Source organism: Artemia sp. Qi Xiang Cuo, chromosome 11 (genome assembly GCF_049724085.1).
Source record: "Artemia sp. Qi Xiang Cuo chromosome 11, ASM4972408v1, whole genome shotgun sequence".
In the NCBI taxonomy this organism is placed as follows: Eukaryota; Metazoa; Arthropoda; class Branchiopoda; order Anostraca; family Artemiidae; genus Artemia; species Artemia sp. Qi Xiang Cuo.
In genome coordinates this window covers 37751605-37772568 of record NC_142804.1, presented here as the reverse complement: position 1 = coordinate 37772568, position 20964 = coordinate 37751605, and the positions used below count along the sequence as shown (strand labels likewise).

The following is a 20964-nucleotide window of genomic DNA, read 5'->3' as shown; positions in this document are numbered from 1 at the left end:
GCATGTTTGTTTGCATTGAATGTTTATTTAATTTCTGTTCATTCTGGGTTTCATTTATACTTCAAAAAAAAATATTTTTTATCTTTTTAAGTTTGATTTGCATATTCAATTTAAGCATTATTCGCTTTAAGATTTATTTGTTCATTTATATTATTACTTGCTGTGTGTTTTTTTTGCTATGATTGTTTATTTAATTTCTGTTCGTTTTAAGTTTCATTTATTCTTTAATAGTAATAGGTCGTTTTGAGTTTGAATTTTAACAGGTATTTGTATCTACTGATCTTAAGTTTAAAGTGGCATTTACTCTTTGAAAACTTCTTTTTCTAAAAGTTTTTTTTTTTTAATTAAGATCTCGCAATGGTAAGGTCTATGAGGGTATTTCCAATAAAACCATTTACGCCTACTTGGCGTCAAATAACTTTACTAGTGGTAAGCAGTATGGGTTCTGCCTGAAAAGCTCGACAAATGTGCTGTTTTGCATATTACAAAATATTTCAATAGAATCTTGATTAAGATCATGTAGAAAAAAATTATTAGCACATGAAATATGTGGTTATATACATGAGTCTTATGGGTGTTTTCTACAAACTCGTGCTTTCCGTTTAGTTTTTGATGGGACTACTTTTAAGGAATGTCTAGTAAAGTTTGGGGCTCCTAATGGTACTATCCGCGGACTATAGTTTTCCTGGTACATTACAACATCTGGGGGGGGGGACAGTCTCAATAAACTTCTACATCCATTTTCTAACGATGCCACGGTTCACGAGCTGTCTTTAAGTGGTATTAAATAAAAAAAAAGTTTTTTAAACTGAAAGTAAGGAGCGACATTAAAACTTAAAACGAAATTATTAGTATATGAAATTATTAGTATATGAAAAGGGATGTCCCCTCCTCAACGCCTCGCTCTTTGCGCTAAAGTTTGATTTTCTCAACAGTCTATTTTTTTTTAAACAATGAAAAACTTTAGTGTAAAGAGCGAGGCGTTGAGGAGGGGACATCCTCTTTCATATACGTAATAATTTCTGTTCGTTTTAAGTTTTAATGTCGCTCCTTACTTTCAGTTTAAAAAACTTGTTTTTTTTATTTAATTTCTGATCTTTTTTAAACAATGCTGGGAAATTCGGTACCCCCTTCATGAAAAATTCCCTTCCCCATGAAAAAATCCTCTATGAAAAGATCCTCTCATGTAAAACACTCCCCCCGCCCCCCCCCCAACCAGAAAAAATCCCCCAGGAAAATATCTGTATACTTCGCAATAACCTATACTATATGTAAACAATGGACAAAGGTCGAAACTTGCAGCCCATCCACTTTGGACTGTGGGGGGTTAAGTCATCCTTAGAGACATAGTTTTTACATTTTTCGAGTAGGCTGAAACAAATGGATATCTAAAAATTTTAATCAAGTGACTTTGGTAAAAAAATTAGCGTGGGAGTGGATCTACCTGCCCTCCAATTTTTTGGTCACTTAAAAAGGGCACTAGAACTTTTAATTTCCGTTCGAATGAGCCCTCTCACAATATTTTATGACCACTGGGTCGAAACAATCACCCCTGAAAAAAAACACGCATCGTGATCTTTCTTCGAGCAAAAAATGCAAATTTCCACCTTTTTGCAGATAGGAGCGTGAAACTTCTTTAATAGGGTTCTCTGATAAACTGAATGTGATGGTGTAATTTTCGTTAAAGTTAATTAAAAATGAAAAATTCCACATTTTTGCAGATAGGAGTTTGAAACTTCTTTAATAATGTTCTTTGATAAGCTGAATCTGATGGTGTGAATTTCGTTAAAGTTAATTAAAAAAATTTGCAATTAAAACAAAATTTTATTGTTTAAAAAAAATTTAGTTGTGAGAAAGTCAAAGTTTAGCGTAAAGAGCGAGTCTTTGACCCGGGGACAGTCCCTTTCATATACGGAAAAATTTATGTTCGTTTTAAGTTTTAATGTCGTTCCTTACTTTCAGTTAAAAAAAAACCTTCTTTTTTTTTATTTCATTTGTGAACGTTTTTTAACCAATGCAGGTTTTGATTTTGGCTCAACGTGCATGAATAATTAAAACGAAATTTGCATATTAATTTTACTTTTATTTGGTTAAATGGCTCTCTCGAAACTTGTTCAATTTTATTTACGAACGTTTTTATTAGTATTAAATATACGTAACTTACGAATTAACTTACGTAACGAAATTCTATATTCATATATTTTTTAATACGTATATTAGGGGGTTTGCCTCCTAGTCAATACCTCGCTTTTTACGCTGAAGTTCGAATTTTGTTCCAGTTTTTTAAAAATGACCCCTTAATCACAAAGGCCGTTAATTAGAATGAATAGCTCTTATGAAAGTACTAAAAAATCTTTGGCTTAAAGAGCGAGGTATTGACTAGAAGGTGAACCCAATCATATAGCTAATAGTTTTTTGTTCTTTTAAGTGTTGATGTTGCTCCTTACTTTCACTTGAAAAACTTGTTTTTTTATATTTAATTTCTGATTTTTTTTAAAATAATGATGGGAAATCCGGCGCCCCCTTCATAGCAATATCCCTTCCCCCATGAAAACTTCCTTCATGAAAAGATCCTCCAATATAACCCCCGACCCACCCCCACCCCCCACTATCAGAGAAAATTCCCCCTGAAAACGTCTGTATACTTCCTAATAACCAATACTATATGTTAACATTGGGTAAAGTTCATAACTTTCAGCCCTCCCCCTGGGGGCTTTGATGGATTAAGTCATCCTAAAAGACATAGTTATAATATTTTCGACCATGCTGAACAAAATGGCTATCTCAAAATTGTGATCGGGTGACTTTGGGAAAATAATGAGCGTGGGAGGGGGCCTAATTGCCCTCCATTTTTTTTGTCACTTAAAAAGGGCACTAGAGCTTTTAATTTTCGTTCCAATGAGCCCACTGACGATATTTTAGGACCACTGGGTCGATACGATCACCCCTGGGAAAAAGAAAAAAAAAGAAAAAAATAAACACGCATCCGTGATCTTTCTTCTGGCAAAAATTGGAAAATTCCCCATTTTTGTAGATAGGATCTTGAAACCTCTACAGAAGGGTTCTTTGATACGCTGAATCTGATAGTGTGATTTTTATTAAGGTTGTATAACTTTTAGGGGGTCTTTCTCCCTTTTTTCGAAAATCAGCCAAATTTTCTCATGCGCGTAACTTTTGATAGGTAGGACTAAGCTTGATGAAACTTTATATTTGGAATCATAATTAAAATTTGATTCTTTTGATGTATCTATTGGTATCAAAATTCCGTTTTTTAGAGTTTCGGTTACCATTGAGCCGGGTTGCTCCTTACTTATAGTTCGTTACCACGAACTGTTTGATTACCTTGTACAAGCTTCCTCATCCCTACAATCACCCCATCCAAAGTCTAGCGTCGATGTCCCCACTGTATCTTCAGGGCAAAGTATAAACACATACTGAGCAAGTACTGACAAAACTCTCCAAAAGTGACCCCGCGTACCTCATTTTTCTAGAGGAAAAATGCTGTACTACTTAATCGCTCCGAGCCAATAAATTATATTTAATACAGCTTTTACGGAACAAGTATAATCACCTACGGAACTTGTGCATTTATTCCCCAGGTTCGCATAGGTATGGAATCGTCTCCGGAGACGCGGACAAAGGGTCACTTTTTTGTGTGGAGAGGGTAGGTTTTGTCAGTACTTGTTGTATGTGTTTATACTTTGCTTCAGGGTGAGGCTATCAAGAGAAATGACAAACTTTGTCTTCTGGGAGTTAATTTATCACCGGACCTTTCTTGAGGCACATAATTTGATGGGTTCAACCCTCCCACGTGAAAAATCTGGGTTTGACTCTGATGTTCGGAGAATCAATTACAACCCTGCTCAAGTATACCTCTGTGAAAGTTATGTATTGGGTCTATTGCCGAATATGGATACCTGCTATCTCAGAGTTTCTTAAAACTCTATTGGTAGATGACCCATTTCCTTCTGACGTACATTCTATTTCGGCCCAGGGTCCAAAATAGGAGCTAAAGGGAAAGCTATAGCATATTTTGAGAAACTTTACCACCTCTAATTGAGAGATGTGATGCAATTTCAATGGTAGTTTTCTAAAATTACATTGATTAGCTGTCCTCTGACAAGTTATAAACTTAACCACCTGTCATTGAGAGATGTGATGTGGTGTCAATGGTGGTTTTCTACAATTACATCTATCAGTTGTTGTCTGAAAAGCTATTCGTACATGTACCAACGTTTGCCAGGCCAATGTGGCAAACATGCAGAAAGACGATATGGTCGGATCACAGACAAGAGGAGACATCCCGAACTGATTATTGAATTACAGCTGTCTAAAACGCTATACTTTCGTTTGGAATGGTCTCCCTAGAGAAAAAGACTTTTTATTGCCTGCAGTTCATGTAGAAAGATAGATTATTGGGAAAATCACAAAAGATTGAAATTCGGGGCCGGGGGGGCGGGGTTCCGAGTAGGGGTATACTTAAAATGTAGATTTTAGAGTTTCTGATTGATTGGCTATTTCAGAATGTTCTCTCACTGGTATTTTGGCTTTCTTTACCCGAAATTATTATTTCCTGCTATAAAATGGCATTCCGTTGTGACATGATAGTAGTATTGATATAACGATTACAAGCGGGGTGTCTCCCCATATAGCTATAACGATTACAAGCGGGGTGTCTCACCATATAGCTATAACGATTTCAAGCGCACAGTCCCACCATATATCTATAATGCTTTCAAGCGCACATTACACCCGCCAATACAAGCAGACAGTGTAATGACCGGATTCAACCACCATGAAAATTCGTGCTGATCTCTGTTCAAAGTGCGTGATGTTTTCATGGTAGTGATTCGTTTCCTTTGTATGAAATTGTGAAATTCTTTCTGTAATTTAATTTTTTAGGTGTGGTTGACTTTTGTTTAACCTTGAACACGGATATAAAAACTCCGACAATGAATTATTTTATCAGTTCAGAATTGCCATTTGAAATATAATGATGCATTCAAATCAAAAGAATATTGACGAAAGTTATACGCAAGAAGTAAGTTATTCTTTTATATTCATAGTGGGTAAAGAAATTAATTCTACTAGAATTTATAAAGACCCTATTATAGTTAACAGACTGTTAAATATTTTTTGAACCTGGATCTCCAGAGGTCGGTAAAGAGCAATATCAAAACATGAAAAAAGTATGTAAACACTGCATTTAAATGGCTTGCGAGCTTAGCACATGAGGTAAATCATACCTATTTTTTATTCCGGCCCAAAGTTCCCCAAAATCGTTCCCCACCGGCCCAAAGTGCCACAATCGTCCAACACCCTCCCTCCAACCCCAACCCCCCCAAAATTTTTTTTTACTTTTTTTTAACTTTTTTTAACTTTTTTTTTACATCTCTTAGAATGTCATGAAACACTCTTAAAACACAAAAAATTCACATTTAATATTTTCCAACTTCAAAATGGGAATGATTTAAATATGTGTGTCGCAACTTTTACTATTAGAAAAATAATGTTTGTAGTGACCAATTTTTTTTTTTTACTTTTTTTTAACTTTTTTTTAACTGTTTTTCAACTTTTTTTTACATCTCTTAGAATGTCATGAAACACACTTAAAACATGAGAAATTCACATTTAATATTTTTCAACTTCAAAGTGGGAATGATAAAGATATGTGTGTCGCGGCTTTTACTATTAGAAAAATAATTTTTATAGTGACCAATTTTTTTTGTTTCTGACAGTTTTTTTTAACTTTTTTCTTCTGAAAGTTTTTTTAAACTTTTTTTTCAAATTTTTTTTTACAACTCTAAATCATATCAGAAACATAGAATGACACTTTTAATTTAAATTTAAAAAAAACTTATTCTTGTGCATACTATTGATGAGGACTGATGGTTCTCTTTCAAGAATTTTTTTCCATGAAAAACAAACTTTTTTTTAGGATTTTCCAGAGCTCCCTCTACCCATTAAGAAGATAAAAAGGGGTGAAGCGACTCCAGTGGTCATTTCAAACAGACCGACGGTTATACAACATGGTCGTAGGTCGAATCCATTAATACCATCAACTAAGAAAGTATGTTCGCATGATAGTGTTATTGTAGCATTGAATGCTGACAAGGAGAAGTATTAAACTATGAAATAAGTACAAGTGGTAGCACCATCGAAAACGTATGCGTGCATTGTCATGACAGTAAGGAATTAAATTTCTTTGGAGTACCAAAAACATTTAACTCTTATGATGGTGGATATGCGAGATTGAGATCCCCGGAGAGGATTGCACTCAAAGAGAATGCCAACATAAAAATAATAGTTGATGAAGAGGGGCATCTTCTTGCTAGTGTTTGTGGTAATATGTTACCCAGTGTTAAACCATATCGTCAGCTTTCGGGTATTAGCATTCAAATGAAAGCAAAGAGGAAAAGAAAGGCATACTCTTCTACTAAAATCATCAACCATATCTTGTCTACGTGCCGGAACTGTAACCTGTGTTAAAATAGTGTGATAATAGACAGTGAAGTTGCCAGAAAAATAAAAAAGGTATTGGCAGGAAATATCACTAAGGAATATAAAGATGAATCGATGAAAATCAAAGTACCAGAAAGCATTACAGACATCCATCAAAACCTCAATGAGTCAAATAATACCAATAACATAACACATATTGAGCCTTTCAATGAAACACCAGTAAAAATTGTGAATGACTCTAAATGGAATAATGATTCTTTTACTTATTATAGACTAAGAGAAGATAGCACCTTTATCATCAAGAAAGAACATGGTGAACCATTTTATGGAACAGATTCAAAATGTCCAAAGTTGTTCATTGATATTAATAATGTATAATAACAATATATTTTTTTTATTAATATTCTACATGACATTATTTCATTAAAAATATGTTAGGCATTACATTGTTATGTGTTCATTATTTTTAGAGTAAGCCAGCATATCAAACGTTTAGAATGTCTATTAAAACATCAGAGATGTAAGAAAAGGAATTTGCATACATCATATGTCGGATAGATAGGTTAACATAGAGAAAATCTAAGTATAAGAATGAATAAATTCTCGATCAACATCTATTGACAGATACTTGGGATAGCTTTGACGGAATCCAAGTATTAGAGTGAGTAAATTCTATATCAATGTCTTTTGACAGATACGTTTGATAACACTAACATAATTTAAGTGTCAAATTGAACAAATTCTTTATTAAAATTCGTTATCGATATCATTTGTCGGGTACGTCAGATAGCATTGACAAAATCTATCTATTAGAATATACAAATTCTTTATCATCAGTCGTTGTCGGATTTGTCATTATGAAAAAATTGTAAGTAAGTAACAAACTCTTTCTTGAATTCACCTCTTGCATACACAATACAGAAATTATAAAAAAATAATAATTAGGCATTGAGATAGGCAAACATCCGCCCAGACACATAAGCAGAGGATGTGAGAGAGACAAAAACACGTCTAAATGTAAGGATTCAAGCATACAAACCGACAGAGACAGGTACTGAGATAAGCAAACACCCGCCCAGACACATAAGCAGAGGAAGTGAAAGAGACAAAAACATATATAAATATATAGATTCCGACATACAAATCGACAAAACAGTCACTGAGATAAGCAAACATCCGCCTAGACACATAGGCAAGGAGAGTGAGAGAGACAAAATCACATGCAAATATATTGATTCAGACATACAAACCGACAGAGACAGGCTTTGAGATAGGCAAACACCCACCCAGGCACATAAAAAGAGGAAGCGAGGGAGACAAAAACATATATAAATGTAAGGATTCTAACACACAAACCAGCAAAGACAGGCATTGAGATAGGCAAACACCTGCCCAGACACATAAGCAGAGGAAGTGAGGGAGACAAAAATACATATAAATATTTGGATTCAGGCATACAAACCGACAGATACAGGTACTGAGATAAGGAAACATCTGTCCAGAGACATAAGCAGAGGAAATGAGAGAGACAAAAACACATATAAATGCAAGGATTCTGACATACAAAGCAACAATCACAGGCATTGAGATAGGCAAACATCCGCCCAGACAAATAGGCACGGAGAGTGAGAGAGACAAAAAAACATAGAGATATATGGATTCAGTCATACATACCGACAGAGACAGGCACTGAGATAATCAAACACCTGCCCAGACATATAAGCAGAGGAAGTGAAGGAGACAAAAAACACCAATAAATATAAGGATTCTGGCATACAAAACAACAATCACAGGCATTGAGATAGACAAACATCCACCCAGACACATAGACAAGGAGAGCGAGAGTGACAAAAACACATATAAATATATAGATTCAGACATACAAAGGAACAATCACAGTCATTGAGATAGGCAAACACCCACCCAGACACATAAGCAGAGGAAGTGAGAGAGACAAAAACACATATAAATATAAGGATTCTGACACACAAACCAACAAAGACAGACATTGAGATAGGCAAACACCTGCCCAGACACATAAGCAGAGGAAGTGAGGGAGACAAAAACACATATAAATATATAGATTCAGGCATAGAAACCGACAGAGACAGTTACTGAGATAAGCAAACACCCTCCCAGACACATAAGCAGAGGAAGTGAGAGCGACAAAAACACATATAAATTTAAGGATTCTGACATACAAAGCAACAATCACAGGTATTGAGATTGGAAACCATCCGCCCAGACACATAGGCAAGGAGAGTGAGAGAGACAAAAAAACATATAGATATGTGGATTCTGGCATACGAACCTACAAAGACAGGCACTCAGATAAGCAAACACCAGCCCAGACATATGAGCAGAGGAAGCGAGAGAGACAAAAACACTTATGAATGCTATGAGTATCATATACAAAAAAACAATCACAGGTATTAAAACAAACAAAATTCCGTCTAAACAAATAGAAACGAATACCGAGAGAGAAGGAAACATGTATAAATACATGTATTTAGATATACAAAGTAACAAATCCAGTCATTGAGATAGGCAAACATCCGCCCAGATACATAAGCAGAGGAAGTGAGAGAGACAAAAACACCTATAAATATATAGATTCTGACATTCAAATCGACAAAGACAGTGACTGAGATAAGCAAACATCCGCCCAGACACATAGGCAAGGAGAGTGAGAGAGACAAAACACATGCAAATATATTGATTCAGGCATACAAACCGACAGAGACAGGCATTGAGATAGGCAAAAACCCACCCAGACACATAAGCAGAGGAAGTGAGGGAGACAAAAAACACATATAAAAATATGGATTCTGACATACAAACCGACAAAAACAGGCATTGAGATAGGCAAACATCCACCCAGACACATATTCAGAGGCAGTGAGAGAGACAAAAACACCTATTAATATATAGATTCTGACATACAAATCGACAAAGACAGGCATTGAGATAAGCAAACATCCACCCAGACACATAGGCAGGGAGAGTGAGAGAGACAAAGACACATGCAAATATATTGATTCAGGCATACAAACCGACAGAGACAGGCATTGAGATAGGCAAACACCCACCCAAACACATAAGCAGAGGAAGTGAGGGAGACAAAAACACGTATAAATATATGGACTTTGTCATACAAACAGACATAGAGATCGGCAAACACCCGCCCAATCGCATAAGCAGAGTAAGTGAGGGGGATAACAACACATATTAATATAAGGATTCCGACATACAAACCAACAAAGACAGGCATTGAGATAGGCAAACACCCGCCCAGACAAATAAGCAGAGGAAGTGAGGGAGACAAAAACACATATAAATATATGGATTCAGGCATACAAATCGACAGAGACAGGCACTGAGATAAGCAAACACCCACCCAGGCACATAAGCAGAGGAAGTGAGAGAGACAAAAACACATATAAATCTAAGGATTCTGACATACAAAGCAACAATCACAGGCATTGAGATAGGCAGACATCAACCCAGACAAATAAGCAGAGGAAGTGAGAGAGACAAAAACACTAATAAATAAATGGATTCTCACATACAAACCAAGAAAGACAGACACTGAGATAAGCAAACAACCGCCCGGACACATAGGCCCAGAGATTAAGAGAGACAAAAACCCAAGAAAAGGTATAGATTCAGACATACAAACCAACAATGGCAGGCTTAGAGATAGACAAACACCCGCCCAGACACATAAGCGGAGGAAGTGAGAGAGAGAAAAAAAAAACACATATAAATAAATGGATTCTGACACACAAACCACCAATGACAGGCATTGAGATAGGCAAACTCTCGCTCAGACGCACAGTCATAAGGAGAGAGATATCCAAAAGGTTGGGTTGATCTAGGTTCACTCAGAGTGGCACGCCACTATAAGTGAACCTAGATCAACCCAACCTTTTAGATATCTCTCTCCTTATGACTGTGCGTCTGAGCGAGAGTTTGCCTATATCAATGCGTGTCATTGTTGGTTTGTATGTCAGAATCCATTTATTTATATGTGTTTTTTTGTCTCTCTCTCTCACTTCCTCCGCTTATGTGTCTGGGCGGGTGTTTGCCTATCTCTAAGCCTGTTATTGTTGCTTTGTATGTCTGAATCTATATATTTGCATGGGTTTTCGTCTCTCTCACTCTCTGGGCCTATGTGTCTGGGCGGATGTTTGCTTATCTCAGTGTCTGTCTTTGTTGGTTTGTATGTGATAATCCATTTATTTATTAGTGTTTTTGTCTCTCTCCCTTCCTCTGCTTATTTGTCTGGGTGGATGTTTGCCTATCTCAATGCCTGTGATTGTTGCTTTGTATGTCAGAATCCTTACATTTATATGTGTTTTGTCTCTCTCACTTCCTCTGCTTATGTGTCTGGGTGGGTGTTTGATTATCTCAGTGCCTGTCTCTGTCGGTTTGTATGCCTGAATCCATATATCTATCTGTGTTTTTGTCTCCCTCACCTCCTCTGCTTATTCGTCTGGGCGGGAGTTTGCCTATCTCAATGCCTGTCTTTGTTGGTTTTTGTGTCAGAATCCTTCCATTTATATGGGTTTTTATCCCTCCCACTTCCTTTGCTTATGTGACTGGGCGGATGTTTGCCTATCTCAATGTCGGTTTGTATGTCAGAGTCCATATATTTATACGTGTTTTTGTCTCCCTCACTTCCTCTACTTATGTGTCTGGGCGGGTGTTTGCCTATCTCAATGCCTGTCTATGTCGGTTTGTATGCCTAAATCAATATATTTGCATGTGTTTTTGTCTCTCTCACTCTCCCTGCCTATGTGTCTGGACGGATGTTTCCTTATCTCAATGCCTGTCTTTGTCTCTCACGGTTTGTATGGCTGAATCAATATATTTTTATGTGTTTTTGTCTCCCTCACTTCCTCTGCTTATTTGTCTGGGCGGGTGTTTGCCTATGTCAATGCCTGTCTTTGTGGGTTTGTGTGTCAGAATCCTTACATTTATGTGTGTTTTTATCTCTCCCACTTCCTCTGCTTATGTGATTGGGCGGATGTTTGACTATCTCAATGTCGGTTTGTATGTCAGAGTCCATATATTTATACGTGTTTTTGTCTCCGTCACTTCTTCTGCTTATGTGTTTGGGCGGGTGTTTGCCCATCTTAATGCCTGTCTCTGTAGGTTTGTATGCCTGAATCCATATATTTTCATGTGTTTTTGTCTCTCTCACTCTCCTTGCCTATGTGTCTGGGCGGATGTTTGCTTATCTCAATGCCTGTGATTGTTGCTTTGTATGTCAGAATCCTTACATTTATATGTGTTTTTGTCTCTCTCACTTCCTCTGCTTATGTGTCTGGGTGGGTGTTTGCTTATCTCAGTACCTGTTTCTGTCGGTTTGTATTTCAGAATCCCTATATTTATAAGTGTTTTTGTCTCACCCACTTCCTCTGCTTATGTGTCTGGGTGGGTGTTTGCATATCGCAATGCCTGTCTCGGTAGGTTTGTATGCCTAACTCAATATATTTGCATGTGTTTTTGTCTCTTTCACTCTCCTTTCCTATGTGTCAGGGGCGGATGTTTGCCTATCTCAATGCCTGTGATTGTTGCTTTGTATGTCAGAATCCTTACATTTATATGTGTTTTTGTCTCTCTCACTTCCTCTGCTTATGTGTCTGGGTGGGTGTTTGCTTATCTCAGTACCTGTCTCTGTCGGTTTGTATGCCTGAATCCATATATTTATATGTGTTTTGTCTTCCTCACTTCCTCTGCTTAGGTGTCTGGGCAGGAGTTTGCCTATCTCAATGTCTTTCTTTGTTGGTTTGTGTGTCAGAATCCTTACATTTATATGTGTTTTTGTCTCTCTCACTTCCTCTGCTTGTGTGTCTGGGCGGATGTTTGCCTATCTCTGCCTGTGATTGTTCCTTTGTATGTCTGAATCTATATATTTATATGTGTTTTTGTCACTCTCGCTCTCCTTGCCTATGTGTCTGGACGGATGTTTGTCTGTCTCAATGCCTGTGATTGTTTCTTTGTATGTCGCAATCCTCACATTTATATGTGTTTTCCTCTCTCTCGCTTCCTCCGCTCATATGTCTGAACGGGTGTTTGACTATATCAGTGCTCTGTTTTTGTAGGTTCGTATTCCTGAATCCACGTATTTCTATATTTTTTTGTCTCTCTAACTCTCCTTGCCTATGTGTCTGGGCGGATGTTTGCCTATCTCAATACTTGTGATTGTTGCTTTGTATGTCAGAATCCTTACATTTATATGTGTTTTTGTCTCTCTAACTTCCTCTGTTTATGTGTCTGGGCGGGTGTTTGCTTATCTCAGTACCTGTCTCTGTCGGTTTGTATGCCTGAATCCATATATTTATATATGTTTTTGTCTCCCTCACTTCCTCTGCTTATGTGTCTGGGCAGGTGTTTGCCTATCTCAATGCCTGTCTTTGTTGGTTTGTGTGTCAGAATCCTTACATTTATGTGTTTTTGTCTCCCTCGCTTCCTCTTTTTATGTGCCTGGGTGGGTGTTTGCCTATCTCAATGCCTGTCTCTGTCGGTTTGTATGTCTGAATCAATATATTTGCATGAGGTCTTTGTCTCTCTCACTCTCCTTGCCTATGTGTCTGGGCGGATGTTTGCTTATCTCAGTGACTGTTTTGTCGATTTGTATGTCAGAATCTATATATTTATATATATTTTGGTCTCTTTCACTTCCTCTGCTTATGTGTCTGGGCGGGTGTTTGCTTATCTCAGTAACTGTTTCTGTCGGTGTGTTTCCCTGAATCCTTACATTTATACCTGTTTTTGTCTCTCTCAGTCTTCTTGCCTATGTGTCTGGGCGGATGTTTGCCTATCTCAATGCCTAATTATTTTTTTTTATAATTTCTGCATTGTGTATGCAAGAGGTGAATTCAAGAAAGAGTTTGTTACTAACCTACAATTTTTTCATAATGACAAATCCGACAACGACTGATGATAAAGAATTTATTCATTCTAATAGATAGATTTTGTCAATGCTATCTGACGTAGCCGACAAATGACATCGATAACGAATTTTAATAAAGAATTTGTTCAATTTGACACTTAAATTATGTCAGTGTTATCAAACGTATCTGTCAAAAGACATTGATATAGAATTTACTCACTCTAATACTTAGATTCCGTCAAAGCTATCCCAAGTATCTGTCAATAGATGTTGATCGAGAATTTATTCATTCTTATACTTAGATTTTCTCTATGTTAACCTATCTATCCGACATATGATGTATGCAAATTCCTTTTCTTACATCTCTGATGTTTTAATAGACATTCTAAACGTTTGATATGCTGGCTTACTCTAAAAATAATGAACACAAAACAATGTAATGCATAACATATTTTTAATGAAATAGTGTCATGTAGAATATTAATACAAAAAATATATTGTTATTATACATTATTAACATCAATGAGCAACTTCGGACATTTTGAATCTGTTCCATAAAATGGTTCGCCATGTTTTCTCTTGACGCTATAGTTGTTGTCTTTTCTTAGTTCGTAGCCAGTAGAATAATCAATATTATATTTTGAGTCACTCACAATTTTACAAGTGTGTCATCGACAGGCTCAATATGCTTTTCGTCTTTGGTATTATTTGGTTCATTGACTGTTTGATCAATGGCAGTAACGTTTGCCCGTACTTTGTTTTTCATCGATTCATCTATATATTCCTTAGTGATATTTCCTGCCAATACCTTTTTTATTTTTCTGGCAACTTCACTGTCTATTATCACACTATTTTAACACAGGTTACAGTTCCGGCACGTAGACAAGATATGGTTTATGATATTAGTAGAAGAGTTGGCCTTTATTTTCTTCTTTGCTTCCATTTGAATACTATTACTTGAAACCTGACGATATGGTTCAACACTGGGTAACGCGTTACCACTAGCACTAGAAAGGAGATACCCCTCTCCATGAAGTACTATTTTTTTGTTGGCATTCAATTTGAGTGAAATAATCTCCCGAGATCTCAATCTCGCATATTCACCATCATAAGAGTTGAATTTTTTTGGGTACTCAAAAGAAATTTAATTCCTTACTGTCATGACAATGCACGTATATGTTTCCGATGGTGCTACCACTTGTACTTATTTCATAGTTTAAATACTTCTCCTTGTCAGCTTTCAATGCTACCATAACACTATCATGCGAACAGACTTTTTTAGTTGATGGTATTAATGGATTCGACCTACGACCATGTTGTATAACCGTCGGTCTGTTTGAAATAACCACTGGAGTCGCTTCACCCCTTCTTACCTTCTCAATGGGTAGGGGGAGCTCTGGAAAATCCTAAAAAAATTTGTTTTTCATGAAAAAAAAATCTTGAAAGAGAACCATCAGTCCTCATCAATAGTATGCACAAGAATAAGTTTTTTTTAAATTTAAATTAAAAGTGTCATTCTATTTTTCTGATATGATTTAGAGATGTAAAAAAAAAGTTTAAAAAAAAAGTTTAGAAAAAACTGTCAGAAAAAAAGTTAAAAAAAACTGTCAGAAAAAAAATTGGTCACTACAAACATTATTTTTCCAATAGTAAAAGTCGCAACACACATATCTATATCATTCCCATTTTGAAGTTGGAAAATATTAAATGTGAATTTCTTACGTTTTAAGTGTGTTTCATGACATTCTAAGAGATGTAAAAAAAAAGTTGAAAAAAATTAAAAAAAGTTTAAAAAAAAGTTAAAAAAAATTGGTTACTACAAACATTATTTTTCTAATAGTAAAAGTTGCGACACACATATCTATATCATTCCCATTTTGAAGTTCGAAAATATTAAATGTGAATTTTTTGTGTTTTAAGTGTGTTTCATGACATTCTAAGGGATGTAAAAAAAAGGTTAAAAGAGTTAAAAAAAGTAAAAAAAAAAAATGTTGGGGGGGGGGATTGAAGGGGGGGTTGGGGTTGGAGGGAGGGGGTGGACGATTTTGGCACTTTGGGCCGATGGGGAATGAATTTGAGGAACTTTGGGCCGGAATAAAATATAGGTTTGATTTACCTCATGTACTAGGCTTTCAAACCATTTAAATGCAGTGTTTACATACTTTTTTTCATGTTTTGATATTGCTCTTTACCAATCTCTGGAGATCCAGGTTCAAAAAATATTTAACAATCTGTTAACTATAATAGTGTCTGTATAAATTTTAGTAGAATTAATTTCTTTACCCACTATGAATATAAAAGAATAACTTAATTCTTGCGTGTAGCTTTCGTCAATATTCCTTTTATTTGAATGCATCATTATATTTCAAATGGCAATTCTGAACTGATAAAATAATTCATTGTCGGAGTTTTTATATCCGTGTTCAAGGTTAAACAAAAGTCAACCACGCCTAACAAATTAAATTACAGACAGAATTTCATAATTTCATACAAAGGAAACGAATCACTACCATGAAAACATCATGCAATTTGAACAGAGTCAGTACGAATTTTCACGGTAGTTGAATCCGGTTATTAAACTGTCTGCTTGTATTGGCGGGTGTACTGTGCGCTTGAAAGCATTATAGATCCACGGTGGGACTGTGCGTTTGTAATCGCTATAGCTATATGGGGAGACACCCCACTTGTAATCGTTATAGCTATATGGGGAGACACCCCGCTTGTAATCGTTATATCAATACTACTCATGATTTATTTTATGACTTAAAAAAGGTACTAGCACTTTTAATTTCCGTTCAAATGATCATTCTAATGATTACCTACGATACCTGGCTCAATAAGATCACCACTAGAAAAAAAAATGAGACATCTGGAGTTGTGCTACATATTCTAAAACAGAAATTTCCTCTCTTTTGGGGATAGGGTTGTAAACATCCAGTCAAGTAGTTTAGACCTGAGATTTCAATCAGTCATTTCAGAATTTGCATACTATGGTATTTTGGCCTTGTTCAGGCTAAAATTAATGTTTTGCGTCACAAAATGGTGAAAAAAGACACTGCTGTAGTGTGATCTTTTTTTCCCTTTTTTTAAGGGCACTAGATATTGGCAGTTTGTTCAAATCAGGCCCCTTCCAATATTCTATAGCCATTGGTTTGATAAGATCACCCCTAGGGAAAAAAATGGAAAAGAGACATCCTCGTATCTTTCTCTCACTGCTCTTAGGCCAAGACAAATATTTGGCCCATATTTAGGCCTCCTAAAACCCATACCCCTCCAGAAAAGAATCGCGGTCCTCTTGACCCTGAGAACAATCCCTCAAAATTTCAGACAAATCAGACAGCCAAGATGAAACGTGTCAGCATTTTTACCTCTGTGTATTTAATCTGTAGACAATGACATCTAAGACCACATTTTTGATACAATAGTGGCCCAGCGAAAAATAATAAATTTTAGGCCCTTCTCTCGTCACTACCTTAAAGTTAATGTGTTGACACTAACTCAAAACACACTGAAATTTATTATTTTTGTGTTTCAAACTGTGAATACACATGTTTATCTTCAGTAGGAAAGTTTTTGATAGGACTGTAAGAGGGTAAAAACTTTGAATGATACAAACCAACACATTTCCAGTTAGCTCCAATCTTATATCCTGGAGCGCACTTTTCTGCAGGAGTAATACAAGTCCCGTCTCTTGTCAAACGCTGTCCTGATGGACATCTTTTCTTCTCACATCTGAAAGACCCCACTGTATTTCTGCATACCCAAGAGGGTCCAAGCAAAGCACAATCGTCTAGTCCTTCTGTACATTCATCGTCGTCTAAGACATGCAAAGCATTAACTATAAGCTATTACAGCAAAGCTTGTTACTTCATTAATTAAGAAAAACACGAGGCTTTTGGGATGTAAATAAAGAGCAAACTTGAAACTTGTAACACACAAAAATTATTCTTCGTAATTTATTCATCTAAAAAACTAGTTTCAATAAACTGGCTCTTGATATTTTCCTATATTTGTGAGATTCTGAAAAACTAGCCTTTTACTGAAATACTGAGCTTGCTTGAGTTTCCTAGGGAATCCAAATCGTATACTAAAAGTAATCGTTGTCCTGGCCAGTGAAAGAGTGTTGTAATTATTTTAAATATGGCTTTTATCGTTAGCTGGCTGCTTAAAGGCATTTCTGCCCCTAAGACAAAATCAAGTTTGTTTCTCTCTGTTTTCTGTTTTCTGTAAAGCACTAGTTTTTCAGAATTCTACAAATTCAGATAAAAATCACGAATCAGCTTATATGAGCTCGTTTTGTAGATACACGCTGCAATTACTGCGCAGCAATAATTTTTCTCATTTTTAGTTTTAACTTCACTCTTTACTTCCATCAAATTTTTTTTTTTAAAGAAAATTTGTTCGTTTTTATTTTCTTTATTTTTCAATGTACACAAAATACATCGCAATGAGATCTTTGTCTAACTTAGGCGATTAAACTAGAGAAGTCATCGTGATTTTTTGTTATATAGGGCATTATATACAGAATTTATATGCACCCTCTCTCAAAGTTTCTCACAAAGAATGTTAAAGTTTGTCACAAAAAGAGTCCAAGGGGTATTTCATCACCGGTATGTTTGAGGAATTGCAGATAAAAATTAAAGTATTTACGAAACATAGTCATATGTAAAATGTATAGATTTTAGAAAGCTTAATGACACAAAAAGGATTCTAGATGTATAATAATCATAATTCAAAGAACCTTGTGTTATGATCAATATATTTTATTATGCTGCTATGCTGTAAGAAAAAAAATTGAAGAAAGTATATTTTTGGCAATTTTTTTTGTTATTTTTGATTCTTGGATAACATTTTAGGAAAACTGACCATTAAAAATTCATTATCATGAAGGATAAGAGATTAAAACAGTAGCATCCCCGTAGGCACTTCCATGAGAACCCTCCCCGGATTCCCATGAGAGCCCTGGTTTCCACGACACAGCTGGCGAGATTCCCCTAGGTTTCCATGACATGCCTTGTTTCTACAACATGCCCTGTTTCCATGACACGGCTGGTAGGATTCCCATGACACCCGTTCCAAGTGCATGTGTAATTCAGTCATGATTCATTCCCCGAACGAGTAACACCTTAGGCGCTCCGTGTCTGCGGTAGTTTTGGCTGAAGAGTGAAATAGCTTGTAAAATTAATGTTTTGAATTGATGAAAGAAAATTTTTTGGTCGTGATTATTGCTTTGAACTGAAGAATTGCATGGAGTAAATGAGGATTTGATTTTAGTCATTATAGACAGAGCCTTTGATTACCGACGTTGGAAAAGGTGTTTGCCGTGCCAAGCGGCTAAAAGCACTGCACGCTAGCAACATCGTGGATAAACAATCGTTGCCGGCTGAGGTAAGACTATTTGTCCATTTTTTAATTGCTTCTTATTCATGGGGCGAAATAAAAGAAACCGTAAAGAAGTCTCATTCGAAGAGGATCAAAATGATTATTCGTCATCTTCACCTAAGGATGAAGAGACTTTGTCAATTTCGACGCTGGCTCGGAACTTTTCTGAAATTCTAACTATAGTGAAAGACAATGGAAAAAAGCTTGCCGGTATCACGGACCAGTTCAAATCTCTGGAAACTCGGGTCAAATCGCTTGAGGAAGCTCTATCTGGCCAATCGCAGCAATTTTTGACGATCCAGACCCATGGGGCGGCTACTGAGAATGAAATAATAAATGTAAAATCACAGATTAGTGTTGTTACATCTGAGTCGTGTTTCTCCGTGAAGAAAATAATCAGTTGAAAAAACGGTTAATGCATTGCGAGCATAGAATGAATGAGAAAAATATAGTGGTTTGGAATGTACCTTGCGATGATAAAGAGGAAGCTAAAGCGATTTTCAAAACTGTTTGTGAAGAAGGACTAGGTGTAAACGAGACCCCAGAATTTGCTGTTACAGAAGGGAAAAAAGAGCGTAGATATTTTGAAGTTACTGTTCGCTCTAAAGAAGAAAAAATAACGATTCTGAAACAGAGTAAAAAACTTAAAGGAAAGACTGTTTGCGGTCATAATTTTATTTATCTTAGTGATGATGCTCCGACGGCAGTGAGAGATATTAGAAAACAGCTGATTGAAAAGAGATCAAAGCTTGCTGATTTTGGTATTCAAGCGTGGGTAACAAAATCGGTTCCACCTCTCCTTTGTTTTGATCGGTCAAATGGCCTGCGTGTTTCTTTCTCCGTGAATGACGTGATTCCTGAATTGTCAGTGCCGATAAATCCACGAGGTGGGCCTATGCAATGCTAAGCGGGTTGTCATATTTATATTTATATTAATTATTTTTGTTTAATATGGTTTTGAGTTATTATTTTGTTACATTTTTTTCTTCTTTGTTTTTTTTTTTTTATAGCATATTGGTATGAAGTAATGTTGTCTCGTGTTTTTTTTCTTTCTTTTTTTAAAAAAAAAGATGTTGTGGATGGAATAAAATAAAAAATAAAATAAGAAAAAAGTATTAATGGTGTATAATGTATTGCGTGGTGCGGAGCGTACCGGGTTGTGTTTGGAGTTCTTATGGATTGGTCTTGGCTTTCAGTGATACTAGGCCTGGAAATAGTAGTAGTGTTTTTTGGATTTTATGAAGATATTTATGTTTCTTTTTTTTTTGTTTAGGATCGAAGTGTGGAAGCGATGATACCAACTCAACGAATGATGAAAATGATAAGCGTAAGTTAGCAGAACCTTTTCCTTCTCATATCCGTCACAAAGTGATTTTGGATAATGGTTAATTTAGAGTGGAATAGGTTGAAGAGGCTGGATAATGATTCACTCAGGATTGAAGATATTGGGGGTGGGGTACTCCATCGTGAATTTGATAGTAATGGTATTGGTGAGGAATATTTGAAAGCCCGTTATAAGTTCCTTCAGGATTTGAATAATGATTATGACCCGAGTGATTTTTCGGTTTTTCACTTAAACTGCCAATGTATTAGTACTTCTTTTCAGTACCTGGAGGAAGTTCTGCCGACTCATGGTTTACAGGTTTTGGCCCTGACTGAGACATGGTTGAAGTCTCATACGTCATCCCTATTAGATGTTCCTAATTACCAACTGGTTTTAAAAAACAGGGAACTGCACCAACATGGAGGTTTAGCGGCATATATCAAGAGTGATCTTAATGTCTTGCCGATGCCTTCCCTTACTAAACATAAGGAAATGGTGTTTGAGTCGATGGTTGTGAAAGTATCTAAGAAAAATTTTAAATGTGTTCTTGCTATTATTTATCGACCTCCGTCTAGTAGCCTCGTTGAATTTCTGAGTCTGTTAGAGGAGCAACTGGACCTGTTGAGTGGAACAAGACAGCCGTGTTTTGTGTGTGGTGACTTCAATATTGATTTGAAAAGTCTACATTCTAGTCAGAGAGTTAAGGAGTTTCTGGATATGATGCTTAGCTACGGGCTGAAGCCTACTATAAATATCTGTACAGGAATTACTGAGAATTCTGCGTCAATATTGGATAACATATTTGTATATACTGAATATAAGTCACCCGTTGTTGTGGTTAATAGTGTTTCAGATCATTTTGGAGTAATGATTACAGTACCACAAGTCCTAGAGT

General features: G+C 36.2%; 1 protein-coding gene across 1 annotated transcript in view; it reads right to left on the bottom strand.

The window, feature by feature from the left end:
* The window catches only part of LOC148946947 (uncharacterized), a 305387-nt gene that overhangs the window by 62900 nt on the left and 221523 nt on the right, over positions 1-20964 (bottom strand). Inside the window, exon 18 of the mRNA XM_089096755.1 lies at positions 16980-17180. Coding sequence (XP_088952881.1) covers positions 16980-17180 — 201 coding nt within the window. The remainder of the gene's footprint in view (positions 1-16979; positions 17181-20964) is intronic.